The following is a 21,707-nucleotide window of genomic DNA, read 5'->3' as shown; positions in this document are numbered from 1 at the left end:
TGTGATTAATTAAGTGATTTTTAATTAGAAGAACAACACTTAATAGTGCAAGTGAGTCGTAGGGGTGCAGCAGTTTCCCCCGTGGGAAACCCCAATTAATAAATGTCCAGAACGTCCCTTGCGGCCGTCCGCCAATTGTTAACCACAGTGTTAACCAACCTAATTTACCTCCCTATTTTTATTTGCAAATAGCCACTGGAGTAGTCAACAAGTGACAGACAGTCTCCAGCTTGACTTTTTATTTTCAAATATAATTAATCTAAATTTTGTTATGTATTATTATTATAGGCCTTCCACCAACTAATTCAGACAGATGTCATTAAGATACGAGTGTTCTATAAATAATAATGACTAATTATGATTATAAAATTGGAATAACGGCACATTAGAAAGTTTGGTGCATCATGGCGCTTCCTTCCCTCCCAAGCCGGCACAAAGTGGCAGTAGAGTTTTACTCACGGGCTGGGGTGGACGTGTGATCCCGCGGGGAGGCTTCAACATTTTGTGCTTCTGATTCGTCATTCTGGTAATTATTATAATACGCTAAACCTTTTTCCTCCTTTCTCTCCCCGCATGCCCCCGTGCCCTTTTCCAGTGCAGGGCTTATCCCGGCCGCTTTAATTTTTGCTCATCGCGGAACAAAGGTTCGCGACGCAGTCATCTTACAGTCCGGGCCGACTCCCGCGAACAGAACTTCATGTAATTCGTCGAGCATACGCCTGCCGACTACAATATTAAAGACTTTGCCATTTAATATTATCTTCGTGGTCCCGTGACTCACACAGGTGAGCCCGGGCAAGAATCTATCTACAGCTTATCACGGGAGTGGCTATTAACACACCCAAACTCTTCGTCAACCCACAAATCAATGTAGGGACCTTGTTTGCAAGTGCTGCAACATAACATCCAATTAATGCGTATTTAATTATCAGTGCGAGTGTATGTAGTGCCAACGTGTTTTTTTTTCCAGTGTAATTGTGTAACTTGTGCCTCCATCCACACTATGTGAGATGCGAGATTAAAAAAACAGCACCTAAATACTGTTTCTTTATTTCGCAAACGCCTCCTGAACAATTAGGAAACAGTCCTCTATACTGTCGATCCTAGTGGAAAACGCAGGGGCAAAAACCCACAACCACCTCGGTAATTCCTCAAATTAACCTGGCGCCCGCCGGAGATTTTCCTTTAGAGCCACTGAAAACCACTAGGACCGCCTCGGGTCTCGATCCCAAGACCGCGTGTGACGGCAGGGTTGATAAACAAAGCTGGCAGAATTATATCATGTACTAGTAATTATTTTAATTTTTGTATTGTTTAATTAATTTTGTAATCGTTTTTTTTTGCCAATGAGCGTTGTCTTTACTCCCTTTCGTAATCATAATAATTTGTGTAGAGTTTTCATTGATATATTAGTTATATTTTGTAAATTTATTTGTAAAGAAACGACTTTTTCATAAATACATTGTATGTCATATATTTACAAAATATGACACTGTTTATATCCTCAAGAAACAAATTTTTTGAACAAAAACAGGGCTACAGCTTAAAGTAATTCCTTTATGTTGGCTATGGGCAAGTGGAAGGAAATTTCACGTTCAAAATATCTAACGTGGCAAGAAAATTATTGCAATGTTTGTTTTGATACAAGGACGGTGCGCACTACGTGTCAAATTGTCACGAAGTTATATAAAACAAATGTTAATAAAAATGATTGTAAACACCTGAAACAAGTTTTAATGTGTAATTTATTTAAGTGTCGTTATTGAAATTAATGTTTTTGTAGCTGTTTAGTTAGAAATCGTGCCACAATGGAGTCTGAAGGAAAGGTAAATTGTTAACTAATACTTACGCCAAGCGCTTTACTTTTTATTAGTTATAATTGGGTAACTAGTTTTGTTTATGTTGTGAGTTATTTTATGTACTTAATTTTGATACTAGCCAAATTAAAGCCTAGAAAGTTGTAATAATGAAATGTGGGAGGGGCAACAAATGTGCACAATCACACTTTTCCATCTCATTTGTCAATTATTGCTTCGATTGAAGAAATATATTTCAGTGTTATTATTTAATAAATATTTGGTAATACTAGGACAGAGCAGATTTTTAGAACTTAAAGAAAAAAATCAGTAAACATGGTTTTCATACACTACAATGAATTTTCCCTGAAGGGATGGTTTTGTAATTCCTAATAATTTGTGAAAAATTATAGTTTTTAGCTTACCTTACTATACCAGCATTGGACGTCACGTCTTCGTGGAACGAAAAGTAAATGAAAACGAAAATATGTTTTTCAAGTACTAAAGACATCCCTAAATTACCCTGAAAACATGGTTTCTTTATTCGTACTGGTTAATGAAAAATAACAATTTAAAGCTTAAATATTACAATACCTGTGTTTTCACACAGCCAACACCATTTATTGTTTACCTGCAATTGTATATATATTAGTTAAGCACAAATGTAGCCAACTGTGGAGAATAAAGAATATGTTAATTCTTATTGTTTCATAATTGAAGTCTATACCTGGATGCTGAAGGTTTGATCCTATGGCATGATTCTGTTGGCTTGATCTGGTGATACATGATGCTTGCTATTGTAGTTCAGTATGTCGAAAGATCCTGATGGCATGATTCCATTTGGCTTGATCCTGAGGTAAATGGTACTTGCTGTGTTAGTTCAGTACATAGAATGATCCTGTTGGCTTGATCCTAGTACATGATGCTTGCTGTTTTAATTCAGTAGGTATGTCAGAAGATCCTGAACATAAAAAATATATAGCCATATAATGAATTATGATAATAGGTAAGTTGATTAAAAAGGAATTTTTTCAACCTACAATCATAATTTTTAATTATTTCCCAATTTCTTTCATGTGCAAATTCTTTCAATGTACGGAACTAAAACAGCAAGCATCATTTACCACAGGATAAAGTCAACAGGATCATGCTATTAAAATCTTCCAACGTAGGTACTGAACTAAACAGCAATCATCATGTACCACTGGATCAAGCCAACAGGATAATGCCATCGGTATCTTTTGACATACTGAACTAAAACAGCAAGCATCATATACCACAGTATCAAGAAAACGTGATCATGCCATCAGTATCAAGCCTTTAGGATTCAGGGATAAACTGGGATACACAAAATGCTAGTCCTATCAAACACTGAATATACAATGGCTGTAATGAAAGAATTCCTTGGAAAGACTGCAAAATTGAATGTGTCAGACTATTCAGTGCACAGCATGTATTCCTCAAAGAAAATGAACAACATTAACATATCTGTTCAAATTTTTGCCTCCCATTAGACTTGTCTGTTACAACGTGACTCAAAATAGTAGGTACGTACTTTAAATGCAATGTAACAAAACAAACATTTTGTAATACAATTTCTTATTCTAATAAAACAACAAACATAAAATATAAGCATTAAAATTTTCTTACAATAGCAATACAGTGTGATGTAAAGGGATTTCATTATTACAACAACACCTACATTAACCAAAAATAAAAAAAAAAAAAAAACCTATACGGGTGAACAATGAATGTCTGCGATTGCATGTATACATAGGTATTGTAATGTAAGCTGCAAACTGTTATTTTTTCACAAACCAGTAGGAATTAAGAAGCCTTCCTTTCAGGCTTCATTCAGGAATGTCTCAAGTATATGGATAACATATTGTTACGAACGTGAGCAAGGCCGCGACACGTGCAGGCGCAGAGCTGGCTGGCGGCCCCACACGACCACTGACGTCACTTGCCCACCGCATCATGAGACGCGCCGCGCGCGCCTGGAAGATTACAAGGATTGTCACTTTCCCCCCTCCTTCCCTCCGCTCCCCGTGCGGCGCTGATAGCTAGACACCTGACAGCTGCGGAGTTACGCGAGCCGCCGACACGTGTTTCGAGAGATTTCTGTCGTCGGGTCGGCGCGGAATGACGCGACTGGCCCCAGCTGCGCTCGTGAATTCTAAAAGTGGCGCCTGTGATATTTAAGCCCGGGATGCCGGCCTCTGAGTTCAGTTCAGCTGGGAGTTTTCCCGTGGCGGAGTTTTCGGGGCGATAGTGCCGCGTCTGCGGCAGAGCGGTGAAGTCCTTGGACGAAGGTTCCAGGGCAGGGAGTGAGGCATTGGAGTCGGGAGTTTTTCCGCGGCAGAGCTTCCGGATGATAGAGCGGCGAAGTCCCTGGACGAAGGTTCCAGGGCAGAGAGTTCAGTTCCGGGCGATAGTGTCGCGGGCGTGGCGGAGTCCCGAACGAAGTTTCGAGCGAGGCGTCGAGCAAATCCTCAGCGAAGGCAAGTGCGTCGGCGGCAGCGGAGTGCGGCGATGGAGTCCCGCAGTGGAGATCCACGAGGGGTGCTGCGGCGAGAGTTGCGCCAGAGGTGCGGCCTAGCGAGGTGTGTGGATTGTAAGAAACGAGTGACTGGGGAAGCAACATTTTTAAGTGTAATTAATTATTTGGCATTTTTAGATTATTTGTGAGTGAAGTAAATATTGGAAATCAATAAATCTGTGTGTGATAAAAATCTTTAAAAGGGCTATCCTTTTACGAACCCCATATTGCAACAATATATTCCTCTTTACCGCGGGTAAACAATGAATGGCGGTGGCAGCGTAAAAGCACAGGTATTGTAATGTAAGATTTAAAAATTAATTTTTTTACAAACTAGTAGGAATTACAAAACCATCCCTTCGGAGTAAATTTAGGGATGTGTGTAGTGTGTGAAAACCATGTTTTCCGATTTTTTCTTTCAGTTCTAAAAAAACTGCTTTGTCAGAGTATTACATTTTTAACATAACTTAGGGCCTAACCCAAATTATCAAAATACATGGGATCATTGACAACATAGATTCAAATGGGGCTAAATTTTGTACGTTGCAGCTTTTTCATAAATAAAATAATAAAATTCTGAAAATGGGGTTTTTCAGTACTACAGACGATCCTCTTTTGACCCTGAAAACAGAGTTACTAATGGTTTCTGTGATTAACATTTATTTTTATTTTTATTTTATTTATTTTTATTTATTTGTATTTGTGACATGCCCACCGACAGCTAAAACACTTTTATGGTGGGCACGAAAAAAAAAAAAAAAAAAACTAAAATACAAAATACAGAAAACAAAAAAAAAAGCTTATAACAACACAGAAACACAAATACATAAACAAGACAAACAAAGATATATAGAAATAAGAACAATAACAACTAGGTCATTAACAAAAATAAAAAACAAATACAAACATAATTAATACAGGTAAAATCAAATTATTAAATGTTAAGAGATATTGAAGGAAAAATAATATAGCTATGACAGACATAAATCAGAATATATATAATTAAACACTGTTGGAATTCAAATATATATTATTGTAATTTGTTATAAGTCTATAAATAATATCATTATTAGTAATAAGAGTACACAGAGTAGAGCGTAAGCGGGAATTGAATTGAGGAATTCTTAAGGCAGTATTTTCAAGAAGATAAGGGCATCTGAATTTATGAATGTAACAATTATGAACAAAAAGAGCATCAACATTACAATAGCATTGATGTGTCCACCGCCATTTTTGTATTTGGATTTTGTGATGTAGTGGAAGGTTAATAAAAATTAAATTTAACAAATTGTTAGTCTCTAATGTACATCCAAATCCAAGTGTCAACTCTTGGCAGGTATGTTTCTTTAGCAATATGGAGGCATGGAGTGCCGAGTTGTGACTTGCGATAACAAGTATTATTAACTATTTTCATTATTAATATAATTTCTCTATTGACTTAAGCATTCTAAAACATAACCACAGACCCACGCAGGAAACCTAAGATTCACAACAGTTCATAGTTTACCATTTTAAGGTTTGGTGTAAATATTACAACTTTGTTATATTGTGAGATTCTTCGGTTGGGTTTGGTTAGCTTCATTACAAATATTAAAAAAAAAAAAAAAAAAAAAAAAATTGAAAGCAGTCATGAGGAGGAGGACTGCCGATAGAAGTGATTTTTACGAAAAAATATTATCACACAACAAATTTGTTTTATCACGTTAGTAAAATAACTCCTAAATTACTATAAAATATGCATTGCATAGTAATTGTTGGTATTAAAAAAATAAATAATGATGTTCTTAATTTTTATGTTATATTGCTACAAAGACTCCGTTTTCTTTGTTATTCAAACTATATATCTATATGAGAATATTAGTATATTTTATACTACTTACTTTTTACTGCATAGTAATCGTATACTTAAGATTTAAAAGAGCAATAAGTTATACTAATAGGAACAGATATAGTGTTATCGTTAACATGTCACGTAACCATGTCGATGACGACTTACATGAATTTATTCCCTATCCAAACCTTCCCATAGAAGTTTTCACTTCAAAAATATTTTTGATGGTTGGTTAGGTTAGTTACATTTTAAAAAGTTTGAAATAGTGGATGGTTGGTTAGATTAGTAAAGCTACATTATTTTATAGTATTTGTAATGTAGTTAACCTAACCTTACCAGCAGTGCAGACAATTTCACAGTATTTTTATTGTTGCTAACCTAACCTTATCATCCGTTCACACTATTTTAAAGTATTTTAAATTGGAAGACTATATTGACATCTTTCCGTCCTGCCTGTTTTTATCCTGTGTTATGTGCTACCAAAGTCGGTTGAGCTATCGTTGAACATCTGTGAACTTCGGAACTGTTCGAGCCTCGGAATGAACTGGTGTGAGTCTTAGGTTTTCGCAGTTGCTATGCTAAAGCACAATGCTGGCAGTCACATCACTACAGATTACCTAAAGTAACCTATAATTTGATATTTATGTGAAACCAGTTGAAATTTGCATACTCTGTTTTAAATGTAGTTAGAGGAACGTCTTTGGTTCTGAAAAACACAATTTTCAGAATTTTATTTATTTAATTTATGGAAAAGCTATGGAGTAATAATTATATCCAATTACCATGTTAAACCTGCCACCAATGGTAGACTATTATAAACAAACTATCGAGATGATGTTTTGGATATATGCCATAGATGATTACACTGTGTGTTATAAGGAACTTCAATAACACATAAGAAAGATATATTTACAAACACTCAGAAAACAAGCCAAATTCATGTTATGTCAAAGAATTAAAAACATAGGCAGCACAGAAAATACAGTGGAAGGGATTAATCAGAATAAATTATTACAGCACAGGGGAACATAGTGAGCTAACAAACAATGAGACAGTAGCAAAAAGAACAGTAAATAAAGATAAAAAGTCCTTGGCCAACACAACAAACAGAAGAACACAATGACGGTACTAAACAGATAAAATGGACAACACAGAGAAGCACAGGCGAACCCAGCAATGTAACAAAACCAATATTCTGGACAGAATAACGACACCATAGACAAAAACAGTAGGCTTCTTAAGACAACAGTTGTAACATTTCGGGAACTGAGATCTGTTTCCTTCTTCAGTCACAAACAGACTGACAAACTATTAGAAAATATCATCTTCCTGATTTGAAAAAAGTCTTACAACATAACAATTTCTGCATTACAGAATCATCAAAAAAATTAGTAGTAGGACTGAAAATAAAAATTTGGAATTTCCATTTCTTCTCATGGAAAAGTGTACCCCTCATAAAAAATTACCAGTAAACCCATATAATTGACAATTTTTAACAATAAATTCTGATTTTAAAGCATAAGCATCAGGGGAATGACCTACTTGACATGGGAGCATTTTGACATTAATCATATTATGCTTTCTGCCATACTGCAGCCTGTAAATTGAATGCAAAAGATAGGAAAGTTCAAAAAGAAAGACCTAACTAAATGAACCTCTATCCTGCAATGGATGAATCACTGCCTAGCATAGTCTCAAATAGGTGAATCACAAAAGAATACTACTAACCTTGCCTCAGTGATTTGTTATTGCTGAAACACAATACTGCAAGGCATCACAATCTGCTACAAACAATGTAGGTATACAAAGTATTTGTGATAAGTTTGATTCCTTTGAAAACTCATTGCTGGAATAAGAAGCAAATGGGTAAATTATTTACTTGATGACGTCCAGGATTGATAGTTTTATTCTTAGGTAAATTTTGTTTTCACAATATGAGATTCCAGCTTTATTGTTTTATACACATATACTGTTTATTTATTAAATTACACAGCGTGTTGTTCAATAAATATTATGAGAAAATGTTTCTTAAATGAAAAAAATACATGCAATCAGTAAGTTTTGACCTGGGTGGTCAAAAATTCTGCTAGGACCACCATGATGCCAATGAAGATCATCTGAAGTGTGACCTGCATGTTGTTTCATGCCTCCCAGTTTTTTGTATCTCTCCGAACGCAGTAGTCGGTGCTCTGGTGATGACAGCCTGCACATGAGTTGGTGGAACCTTCAGTCTGGCTAATGTCAGTCCTCGAGACACACTGCATTGAGATGACACAGGGTTTTGAAACGTGCTCATTAAATGTGCTCGGATGTTAGGTGAGAATTTTGTGGACTTTTGAGGCGCTCGTCAAAAAGCACTGTGATCCTTGGCTGAACAAAACCTTTGCGGGATGCTTGCGTACCCTAGCGTACCCATCAGTTCAAGCACCGTACACCGTTGTGACGTCTGAAGGCCCTGTGCACTCGCTAATTGCAGAGACTACCACTAGCCTCGAGTCGTGCGAGCTCGCTGACGGTCCAAGGAGTCAAGCGTGCTTGTGGTGAGGGCCAGAAATGCACTTTGGTGGCACTGTTCTGGACATTACAGATCATTGTCACTCTTATCGTTCACACTTCCTTCAATGAATGGTACACACATCTGACATAGCCTACACCATTCTCTCCTAGTGTATTTTTCACACATTTTCCACATTAACAGTAGTACATGCTGTTACTAAATACCTGCAAAATTTACCTTATTTTCCAACACCAGGGTAGAATCAAAGTTCTTGTACAAAATCAGGCCGTCATCATTTGTTGATTGGCTACACTGCCACCTAGAACCCTTATCAGTATTGGGTGACACATTGTTTGCATGTTTATTATTGGCTTTTAGCCCTTTGGGAGTACGTGAAAACCCATAATCCAGTGATATAGGCCATAAAAATATATAACTGTTTGCAGTTGAGTCTGTTGCCAAATAATGATGTGAAATTTTTATGTGCGTAGTTATTACTTTTTTTTTCTACTTCATGTTGCTTAAAACATCTGCTGATACTTACTATTGGTCATTACTTTTTGTATAGGTAGTTATTTATTTATTTTTATGTGTTTTACAGGATGGTGATAAGTCAGAACAGAAATCTCCTTTTGAAAGCATGGGTCATGAAGAACTTGTGAAACGCTGCACAAAATTTTTGAGCATAGCCCAGAGTGCCAAACATGCGAAGGATAGTAAGTTGTATTCAGCTTTTTATGCCTGCCTTAGTGTAAGAAGTTTTTTGGTGCACGATTTTGAGATTTTTTAAAATAATTGTTGGAAAGTTTATTGTTGTTTGATTTAGAAAAATAAATAGTGGCCACAATATTTGTTCATAGTAAAAAAAAAGATTATTTTATATTGGTTATGTGTAAAAGTGTTATTAACATGAATTTGTGCAAAATTGATTATTTTTTTTACATATATGAATGTACAGCATTGCTTAAAAAATACACAGAGAAATTGTGCTAGAATGATGTCACAGTGTAACTAGCAAGACATTTTCTGTTGACCTTATGTCATTTCTGCTCTTGTTCATAAATATCCATAACTAGGTATTCTCAATATTTGTTATGCAGTAAAACGCTCTAATTATATATTTTTATATAAATTAGAAATAATATTCTTATTCTTATTAAAACAATACAGTTGTTGCAACCTAGTTAATTTTGAGACAGTTCTAAGTTTATGTTTTCAAGCAGTTTCCACATTTTTTTTTTAAAAAAAGAGCAGAGATTTTGTAATTTTAATGGGCAATAAATTTGTAAATAAACTAATACCATAGTCTAGAGGGAATCAGTAATTCTTGTTTTCACAAAAAGTTATTGTAAACACCATCTTTTAACTAGCAGCACATGCAGTATTTAATTCTATTAGTTGTTTAGAGGGAAAAAATTCACTGATCAAAGGTTTTATTATTGAATCAATAATTTCAGCTCTTAGAAATGTTTTGAACCAAATGTTGCAATAAAAAGGGATACAAATTGGCTTAAAAAAAAGCAAAGAAAGAGTGGTGCACGAATTTAAGTGTTGAGCATGCTCAATCATTTTCCTTCACTTCTTTCGGCAAAATCAGAGATTATACTATGGAAGTATTGGTTTACTTTACTAAACATGATTTCTGGATAAATCAAAACCATAGAATGGTGTGTGCAACTCCCCATTGTAAAAAAAAAGAATGATAATGGCGAGTAACTTTAAGCAGAATGAGCACATTGTGTCAATTTGTTTTTTGCATGAGTAAATAGCACATGATCTAGCTTTATTGAACCATCAGTAATATAAAAACTAGTTTTTTTTTTCCAGCTTATCAGCAACTTCTGAATGAGGCTGAAACAAAAGTGAAGCAGTTGGAAGGACAGATAGCCAAGTCCCAGCAGGGCCATGGGTCTGCAAAGGTTCCGTGTAAGGTAAGGCCATGTTACGAAACAGTACACATTGCTGTAAGTTATTAGGGTCATTCACATATACAGCCTTAATTTGAGATAAACTTTTTTGAAAAAGTCACTGGCCATAACTGCACGTGATTTCGAGCAAACAAAGCTGTGCCAAGTTGGCAGAAAATTAAGAAAAGTAGTTTCTCGACTTAATGTCTTATTGAAAGTGCTTCTGTACCTTTAAAATTTGTGGCCATTGAAATGAATCTATTTTTGTCCACGAACATAAAGAATAAGTTTTGGTGTAAAAGTAGCATATGTAGTTAACAGTTTAACGTGTTAAATTTTAAATGCATGCAAGTCCCCAGGCCCATGACAACGTTGAATTTTTCCATCTGGCTAAGGCATTATAAGCAGAGCTCCCTAAAACATTTTAAGAGGCCGTGTCAGTAAAATTTTATTTCCAATATTCTGCTCTAGAAGTTCTCTCTTTTAACAGTGAGATTTAGTGGCTTTTTCAACCGAAGGAACTGTAGCCGCAGCGCGTGATAAAGCTACTATACCCTTATCACAGGATTAGTGGGAAGGTTGACAGCTCGAGTTTACTCGACGAAAAATGTATCTGGTTCCTCGACAATCTGAGAGGATGACAATCTGACCGGCGGCTCACTAGGAAATTGCGGATGCAGGGATTCAGAATCAAGAAACCTCACTTATACAACTATGGTATGAGTCGAATCTAAAAATTTTAATACTTTAAACGTATCGGAATACAATTAATCTTCAAACATGTGGTAATTATTCTTTATATGGATGTAATAGTCCGTGATAAATAATGTTAGTTGACATTAAAAAGTATACGAAATTCATCATGTAACGTTTTAAAAGGATAATAACATAAATGCATATGCTTAGATATTGCATATGCATCACACACAATCTAAATACAATCTCACTTAAGTCAGACTACCTAATTTTTTACAATGCACCATCATACAGTTTAACAGAGGTAGGTGAACCTCTTATCGACGTTGTTTCAAAGAATTTAAATTTACAAATATTATACTATTTATCTTAATACGATATGTAGCCTACCTTTATGAATACGAACTTACAAAAAAATTATTGAATTTATCACATTACACTTTAACATTACACAAGACTAAAACACTAACAAAACTTAATTTTATACATTGCTGTAGCATATTAGAAGACGAAATAACTCACAAGACTAACATTAAGAGGGCTGCATTACAAATTTACTTTACAGAGAAGAAAATATCCTTTCAAGATATTTCATTACCTCATTCATTACATAATACTGCCGTTGATGTGATCGTAGATATAAAGTATTTAAAAAATATATTCCATTATGTTTATGTAAATATTTTGAAAACGTTATTGCTTAAAGATGCTCATTATTTAAATAATAACGAATCTTTTACTTTTATGTACTGAACAAACAAAATACTTATAAGTTAATAAGAATAAGCTTAGTTGAGTAACATCTTCAATTTGTATTGAATTCAATGTACATATCGAAAATCATGTACAATGAATGCAACAGATTGAATTCAATAAATATTTGATCTTGTGAAACAGCCATAATATTGATGTAGATTAGGGACCGGAAAAATTCGCGGTTTCGACGGCCTTCAGGATAGACTGCACATTCCCCTGTACACTCGGGCAAATAACGGCAGTTCATTTGCTGCTGACTTGTTAGTCGTCTCAGCTTGTTTGTCTGTGATTCGATCCTTCTTTGGTTGGTGTTTTATAATTGGTTGAGATTCGTCCAGATGAACAGTAAGCCAATAGCAAAATCATCTAAAAGGTATATGTATTTGACTTCTAGCCTATCGCCGAATGAATCCGCGAATTTTTCCGGTCTCTATTAATTATAGATGCTCACATGCATCGTGAGAGTCCGTATAAAGCCTATTACAATTCTATAAGTATACATTAAAATGCTTTTAAAATATACATGTGTAATATAATTAAAACTTGTTTAAGTAAGATCATCACAAAAAAAAATGAAAATCCTTCAACAGTAAGTGATGTTTTATAAGATTTTAACAAAACACACTTACAATAAGAGAATACTAATCATACCACATAATTCAACACAAAATATACATTCCAGTAGGCGCTACGTAAAAACAACTTCTATTTTTATTCTGATAACTCTGCATTGTTTTATATATATCATTATTTCTAACTTTTAAAATTCTCTACACATTAACTGAAATTACTTATTTACAGAGTCTTAGCTAATGTTGGTCTGTACCACATACAGTTCGTACGATATCTCTACGCAAAACACATACAGTTCATTATTAGTAATATCAATTATATTTCATGAACATAATGAAATTAGTATAGGCCCTAGGTTGTTCACTGTTAATTGAGTACTTCTGAAGTATTTTCATTGTGAGTTAACATACATACCAAATGCCATTCTTCCAGTAAAGTTACAAAGAAGACAACAAGATAATATAAATATGTATGTAGTACCATATTTTAAACCCCTATTAAATGAATAATAACTCAATCTCTATTCTGGACTATTAAGTAATAATTTTTATTAATGTTATTTATAACTTAAATAAAATGACATCTAACAAATTAGTAAAAAAAATATAATTACGTGCGATATAGTGTGACATTTGTACTTGGACGGCAAACGAATATAATAAAATGTCTATGACAATGTTAACTTTACTCATTATTATGGAAAGAAACAAAATGGGCAGATAAGCATATTCTACGCTGACATTTAAAAATGCTCAATTTAAAATGAACATTCCAAGAAAATTTATTTTATATCACCACAAAAAATCAAACTGCGGCGTCATTTTCCCGATGACAAACAAAAAAGTTGTATGGTCGCGAATAATACATTCGTATGGCGTCACATCAGCGGAATATTCCCTTGGCATAAATGTGTGAATTCTGTGGCACTAATGGAGAAGTAAACCTTCGCTCGAACACAAAAACAAATGAACGAACAGCTTTTTTTTTTTTTGATAAGATGTGTAATCGGAGACCCCTGGGGTGGTTGAAGAGTGTCAGGTCGGTCGCCAGACCAGATAGTAAAAGCTCAGGGGCTGAGGATAGAAAAGGCATATCTCCAAATTATTAAGTATAAATGTTGTCATGTAATAGTTAAAGACTTGATTACACCCAGGTTTATAAACCCATCATGATCATGAAGACACTGATCGGAAGGTAATATGCAATACATTTCAATGGCGTTTTCAGTTTTTGCTAAATAATTATAAATATAAGCAAAATTTCAATGTATCTGGACAAATCAAAATATTGATAATATTATTTTCATCACAGAAATAATATATGATATGATAAATAAATTTGAAAAAAGCGGTTATGTTAAATGTATTGTATACTTTCAGTAGGCAAAATTTCCGGCCCCTACCTCTTATAGACTTTGAGAAAAACTGCCTTTTAAAATAACATTGATATAGATAGGAGCGCAAATTTGTGACACGGCCTCTTAAATTAAACCAACTGTATCTTTATATACTGTTATAGTTATGTTCAATGGAAATCATTCTTCACACCAAATGTGTCTTGTTGAGAATGATGATGACGATGATGTGCTTGGGAAGGTTTGTCACTGCAAGCAGTGACACAGTTCTTCCACTATCCTGAAGTGACAAGTGAGGATGAGGTTGGTAACCATGGCTGAACCACCAGAGTGGAGGGTTAAGTTTCACATTTTCAATCGGGAGGGCATCAAAGGTGCATCACAACATAATATTATTGCTATCTCATCTGTGTCAGATATAAGCTTGTTGGGGATACTGGGAGGTACCTCAACAATCTGAAGAAAACTAGCCGGGGTGCGCAGTGTCAAAGACAATATCATTTATTCCAGACAATTAAGCTGGACTCCCAATCATCCGTTTCATCCGTCTGTCACCCGTCCGTCCGTCAATTTCGGTCCGTTATTTCTCTCGGCAATTATTACCGACTCTCAACCATCCGCCATCCGTCCGTCCGTCACTATTCTAAAATATCAGTGCTACAACTTTCTGCCACATACTTTCTCAATTGTAGGTAAACGTTTGGTGACAATTATTTACTTGGGATAATTATCTTTTGTTTTTATGAATGTGGTAATAAGTTGACAGGCGGGAACCGTGCTTTGACAAGTGGATTAAACGGGTGCCATCTTAAAAATCACATTATTCATGCCAGCAATAAATAAAATTATGCTTCTTTTATTACTGCGTCAAAGGAAACAGAGAGAAGCTATTTCTATCCAGGCTTTTTCCCTCAGTTGCTTATCCCTATAGTATTTGCTATATATATAATACAAATGCTCCCTTTCCCGGACGTAATTTAATTTATCAGCATTTCTTCCGAAAAGCTCATTCTCATAAGCAATTTTTACCGTTATTATGACAATAATAATCGGTCAATACGACACAGCCTTCTATATATTGCAAATTAAAAAAAAAATTGAACATTGTTTTCGGAAAGTCGTATTGAAGACGATCGACTTAACAAGGCGGTGGACCATCCGTTGGTCCGTCAAAAGCTAAAGCTTGGCAAGGTTTTGACGGACGGACGGATGGAATTTTTCGGGCCATCTGATTGGCTGCAGGTCACGTGATTGACGGACGGACGGGTGACGGACGGATGAAACGGATGATTGGGAGTCCAGCTTTAGTAACACAACACCCAAAGGGTTTTGCACAAACATTTTTACTTCATGGGTTGGCTTCATTTGCTCGAGCATTTCAACATGGCACCCCTATGGTGCTGTAAACAAAGATAATTAAATTTTAGTGCAAATCTACATTGAAATTTTACACTCATATAATTTTGACAAATCTAACTTCGTTATTAAAAGATTTTAGTGGCCAAACGTACACAATAAATACTCTAGAAAATCAGTATGTTTAACAACTAGTTAAAATTAAACTCTTCACAAAAAAAATCACTTTTTTCCCTAAAATTATTTTGAGCACACAATTTACATTTATATCCTTGTAGCATTAACATGTCTCTACCGACTATACACACGCTGTGAAAATAAGAATAATCTAAAATACAAACTAACATAATATTCCACATAGTTATATTGGGAATCTGACCAAACCACACAAAATAAATATTACTAACAATGTTAGGTCCTTGTCGACAATATGTCAATAGTGTAAACACTTGTTTCACTTTCAGTTTTCGTAACGGAAGCAAAATCCCATCCCGATCACTGGACGTAAACTATGTCACAAGACTCACCTGCTTAGTGCGGCTGTCTATGGCTGATTGCTGAGTTGCAACCAAGACCCTGGCTGCATCGATGCCACGAGCGAAATCCACCAGTGGGACTGTTGTTACCGGGAATGGTCTCAGTACCGCATGACACCGCCTCCTTGCGGCAACATCAGCTTTGTCTCGTGACTGGCTCGCCTGGGGCTGTCATAACGTCCTCAGCTTGGGTTCCCCGCAAATGAGGCGGATGACTGTGGCTCTCGTACTGCTGCTCTGGATGAACACCGGGCAATTCTGCTCCAACTATCTGGTTTTCATCCACAACATCATGAAGTCAAATTGCAAATTTCCATATGCTTGATCCCAGCATAAACATTGGCCAACTCCGGGAGTCTTGGTCGTTCGTCCACTCGGGGTGTATGTCACACTTCAGGAGAATGTCAACATCGGCTTGCCCCAAGCCTTGCCTAGCACACAAATTCTCTATGAAAACCCACTATGACTAGATAACGGGTCTTATACTCTTTGTTTTCGCCTTGACTTGCTGAAGACAATACCTTGAGCTTCCATGTACGTTCACAGGTAATGGAAAGTCTTAAGTTCTGGAGTGACGTTCCGTACCGCTGTAATCACCTGAGTTCATCCAGGAATCGTGATTCTTTGAGCAGCGTAACGGTGTAGGTTGGTGCCGGCTGTTTCAACGGCGGTGATGTAGTCGGGTACTTCATTTGCTTGTAGGCAGCAACTCGATCGCTCTCATCTGGTTCTCTGCTGAGCGCTATCTTGTCCCTTTTATATCCAAAAATGCCCCTAAATTGATCTGGGTCACAACTCGCCATTGTTGGGTCAATGATCTGGTTCCTTTCTGGGCTATTCTGGAGTGGGCCCAGTGAAACACTTCTTGACCCGAATCACGAATCACGGGATATGGATTACAGAACCAGGTCACTGCTTGTCGCTGGGAGAGGCAAGTGTCTCGTGGTTAGCGTGATCCGGATCACAGTTCACAGGTCTCGACACATTGATCTGGGTCACTTCTAGTTCATTTGACCACTGTCTCATCCAGACCTCTACCGGGTAACTTTACGGGTCATCATTCACAGGTCACGTATCTTAGGATTTGGGACATATCCAGTAAATTGAAGATACACACTTAGGTAGTCTGAACGTATAAAGTCAAAAGAACATTACGTTACTGACTCACATAACACAGGTTACTAGCTCATGAAAGCCAAACCTGGTTTTTCTCTTTCAAAGACAGTTTGTGGCATATGCATCGTTAGCTAGGCGATGAGCATTAAAAAAAAAATGTAAGCTACAGTTTTTTTGCAGTGTCAGGCTGTGCGAGCGACCAAATTTATGGTGGTAACATTGTGAGATAGATTGAGTGTCCTGCGAACAGAGCCTGGTTCGACCCATACTACCCGTGGGACCTGTCTGTCGTTAGCAGTTTGACTGCGCTTGAAATGTTGACACCTGTCCTGTCCAGAACGTTTGCGACGACATCGGGACCATGCAGGGCTCTCCTGAATGCAATAAAAACTACAAGGGACAATAGTAGAACTACGTGCAACTTCGGGGTGGAAATAGCAATTTGAGATGGTCCTGACTCCTCGTTTGATCTGCTTTGGTTCTTTTTGTGGTTCAGTTGTAGACCCATTCAGTTAGGCTGGCGTAGTGGCGTTAATGGTTGACTTTGCATACAGAAAAAAGGTAAGCTGAATCTTCTTCCCAGCGAGAGGCAGGCGCAGTGAGTGGCGACAGCTCCGGTGTTATCCTTTAGGGACTGCTGTGGTGTGGGGATGCTGAGACTGGATCACGGATACTCAGGGCGGGCATGTTTACCTGAGGGAGTCAGCGTATGGCGTGTCCTGATTTCTGACTATATTGGGTTAAAATTGCATGATAGGCATGGTGGTGCCTGCAATGAAATATAATAATGGGACCAAGTCAGGGCTACCAAAAAATTTGTGTCACTACCGGACTAAGGCTCTGCTATCTTGTCATCTATGTGAAGTCAGGAATGACAGTGCTAGTTGGGGATGTGTCTGTATCTTACTGTTGAGTACAGTGCTGTTTATTTTTTTTTAATATTCAAGGGAAACATAATATACTGCAGGTTGTAAATTTGCAGACAAATTAATTTGTGAACATGAAACATGACTAACTTTGAAGATATTTTGGAAAGTGTTGATATTTGAGGCATTTAGAGATAAACAAACAGAGCAATAAAAGGCATTCTACCAATTGTTACTCTGTTCTGCTGTCAGTATTAGATCTCGGCTTGAGTTTTGCATTTTCCTTTTGGTGCAAATTCTGTATACTCAAAAGTTGTTCATTTGTTTAGTGTTTTATATATTCAAATTAAAAGATTAATGAATTTAGTTTTATGAAAACACAATCTATTCTAATAGGTATTCTGCTGCTTAAACTGCAGTTTCTTTTGGCTCTAGCAGTGAGTTATAGGGTTGGTTAAGCTCAATTATCTGCTTATCTTTACATGTAATTGTGTAATATATTTGGTAACATTTACAGGCATGTGAAGCTCACCGAAAAGAAGAGAGTAAACTGCAAAATCAAATCAGTGCCATGGAGGAAATGGTTGCAACATTAACCGAGCAAAAATTGTCCACAGCTATGGAGGTAGGTAATGATTTTATAGAAGCTGGTACAGTATTAGTTGTTGCATTTGGTAATTTATGTGCAGTTAAAATGTGTATAATCTGAAAATTTATAATTCATTCTGACTGATAATAAAGATTTTTTAATATTTTAGACTTAACATTTGTCTCATAGGGTAAAATACTTCCTAAGGGAAGTGTGTTACTTTACTTAAGCTGACTGCTACAATATTCAAGACTTCCCTGAGCAGAAACAGTGGCTATTTATTATGTATTGAGTTTCTAAGATTATAACTAGCTTTTACAAACAATTGTATGTGAATTACTGTAGTAGAAAAACTCTTGAAGATTGTACCACAGAACTTTACGTTACACTAGGTAATGGTAGTTAACTGAACCGACCTCTATGACGATATTTAATTCTCATTGTAATTTTAAGTTGCTTGTATCGCTCACAACACTGCTGTGACCAAAACAAAAATGTGCATAATGACATGTCATTATTGGTTCTAAATACAAAGTGTGCATACCCCGAAAAGTGAAAAATAATTTATGCAGCTGATTCTACTAGAAGAGTGCAGTAGGAGATAGTCTTCCTTGTTCATTGAGAACCATGCTATTCCCCCACTCTTAAACTGTTGGATTATTCAGTCAAATATTATAAATATTATAGGTATAGGGCAATTTGATTGAATTGTGCTATGTAAAACTGCTGTACACTCCTTTGCTTAATATTCTTTTAATTAATCTTTGATTTTAGCATGGTTGTTACTATTTTTTTTTAAAGTGTGAGGATATTTTTGCAAAAGAAAGTTTGCCGTGTTAGTAACAAAATTTTCACGGAAATGCCAATTTTCATCTTGCTGTATTTTTTTGGTTTAGGCGAAAATAAAAATAACAAGATATGTTTAAAACCTTTGCAGATTGATAGCCTGAAGAAACAGAATAAAATCCTGGAGGGTCAGCTAAGTGATTCTAAAGAAGAAAACAAAAAATTGATGGCTGAGTTAGATGAGCGGACAGAAGTCGGTTAGTACCTACTGGATGTCATATACACCAAGTGCCTGAACAATGGATCCTTTTGATTAGTATTATGGAAGTTTTACTGTAATAAAAAAAAAACAGTTCTCATTTGTGACCGTAGTCATGGAGTTATCCTATGTAAGTAAGGAATTGAAAGGTAACTAAAAAGCTGATGAAATCATTCCTCTAGCAGCAGTGAACCATCGGACATTATAGAACAAGTATGATATATTTGATTTGTAGATTTCTGTAAATGCATTATCAAAGTCCTTCTATGTGTCTACAATGTTTATATGATAAAAAAGTACGAAAATATATATTTGTATTAACATCAACCGGATTTCATGGTTCGAGTCAGTTATCAGTCTCTGGTGTCCTATTGGTGGCTGAGAGTACTGAAGTTGCCACAATACAAATATATTGGGTGGTGGATGAACGGACTCATTGCGTCACACAAGACACGGTGTCGTGCTGGTATGTAGGCACATTCGTTGTCGATAGGCTTTACATATTGTATGTACTGTCTCGTACACAAATGTTGCACAAGTGGCTTACATTAAATGGAAAGAATAAGGCTTGCATATATATAAAACAAAGTTTTTTTACAAAATTCTAGAACTTTATTCTGAGTGATAGCTTAGTTCATGTTTAAGTGGCTGGGTTAGGACCAAATGTCGAAAGTGACCCAGGGACTCGCGAAAGTAAAAAGTAAAAAGATTTTATTGGAAATTGTATTTACCAACAAAATGACTGGATCGGTTTAAAATATGTTGCTGGACCTCAGCGGGACACTGTCAGTCCTGGGTCGAAGCCTGATGAAGGCTGCGTTAGGAAAATGAGCTCACCTCACCTCAGTGCACAAAATCACATATAAAAACTATTACCTAGCACAAAAGACATGAAACTAAAAATATATTGGCACATTACAATGTCTTGGATTAAAACCGGTAAGCCTGCTGCTTTGTCTTACTCACAAGGGGAGGTTGGCTACTCATCATCACTGATTTAGTCTTGATTCACAGTACATATATGCAGGGCTCAACTAGAAATGAAAGTGATGCGAGCGAGAGTTCCAGATGGCCAAGCGATTAAATATTGTCGCAGATTGGTCCATGCATAAGTCTTTTATGGTAGCGTAATTTCCAAGCAGTGGTTGGTGCAGCAGCAATTGAATCGTCGGAGGGAAAAATAAATCCACAGTTATACGACAAACTTTTCCAAGATTGCCAATGTACATCATCTAAGTCATCCCCCTAAATGCACTCTGCTAGTGCAACCCTGCGATGTGTATTTTTATCGTTAGGTAAAGAACTTTATCAAAATATTCAAAACTTCTCTTATTTCAACGAGAGAGTAAAAGAAATCACATCCCAAGAAGACTGTATCAAAATACATTTCATCATACATCACCTGCTATCCTTGCCAATATTTGGGAACATGCTGCGTTACACGTGGTTCGCTGCCAAACTGTGCGGTGAGAAAGTATATTTTATGAATGTTAATAACGTGGCTTTTTCTACGTATACTTTAAAAACAACCACGTAACTGCAAAAATGTGGCATTTATAACATGTGCAAGTTGCCGACACAATTACTGCTTCCCCTGTTTTTACAATGAACATCACCTCAGCTCATGCAATTCATCAACAGTATCCAATTTTATATACAAAGTTCTTGTGTATGCTGTAATTACAATTCCTTCATGGAAAGTTTTTCACAATCCCACATTTTCTATGGTTATGTGCATGTTAAAATAATAAATATAAATAAAATACATTATGCAATATTTCAGTTCATTTGTGGCGTAAGTATTATAAATCAAAAAGAAGTCAAGCATGGGTAGGTACTTAAACCTGTGACCCTCGCATTACGAATCTGAACTCTTGCAGCATTGGCAACCATTGCTTGGAAAATACGCCTTATGACTTATGTGCAGACCGATCCATGACCAAAATTTTATTTCCTAAACACTTGGCCATCTGGAACTCCATTTGTGTCACTTTTATTTCTAGTTAAGCCTTTTTCATATACTGTGAATCTGGACGAAATCGGTGATTGCGAGTAGCTGACCTTTATTTGTCAGTGCCACCCTTAAATTTTTTTTGGAAAGTCAGGGAAAATCAGGGGAAAGTCAGGAAAGTGGGAATTGGTAAGGGAAAGTAAGAGAAATTCCCCAGTGATATTAATTTGAGGGGAAAATGTCATGCTCCAGTCTGCATCGCCCAGAATGTGAACTTTTTTTTTCCAGATGGTATTTTA

The 21,707-nt window shown here is 36.2% G+C and overlaps 1 protein-coding gene across 2 annotated transcripts in view; it reads left to right on the top strand.

The window, feature by feature from the left end:
• Positions 1 to 1,609: 1,609 nt before the first annotated feature.
• LOC134531785 (GRIP and coiled-coil domain-containing protein 2-like) overlaps positions 1,610 to 21,707 on the top strand; it is an 83,375-nt gene continuing 63,277 nt past the window's right edge. For both annotated transcript variants that reach the window (XM_063367702.1, XM_063367703.1), the window contains exons 1-5: positions 1,610 to 1,826; positions 9,265 to 9,379; positions 10,491 to 10,594; positions 18,341 to 18,448; positions 19,350 to 19,455. In XM_063367702.1, the coding sequence (XP_063223772.1) occupies positions 1,809 to 1,826; positions 9,265 to 9,379; positions 10,491 to 10,594; positions 18,341 to 18,448; positions 19,350 to 19,455 (451 nt within the window). In that variant the 5' untranslated portion in view covers positions 1,610 to 1,808. The remainder of the gene's footprint in view (positions 1,827 to 9,264; positions 9,380 to 10,490; positions 10,595 to 18,340; positions 18,449 to 19,349; positions 19,456 to 21,707) is intronic.

Source organism: Bacillus rossius, chromosome 5 (genome assembly GCF_032445375.1).
Source record: "Bacillus rossius redtenbacheri isolate Brsri chromosome 5, Brsri_v3, whole genome shotgun sequence".
NCBI classification, from domain to species: domain Eukaryota; kingdom Metazoa; phylum Arthropoda; class Insecta; order Phasmatodea; family Bacillidae; genus Bacillus; species Bacillus rossius.
This window is presented reverse-complemented; position numbering and strand designations above follow the sequence as displayed.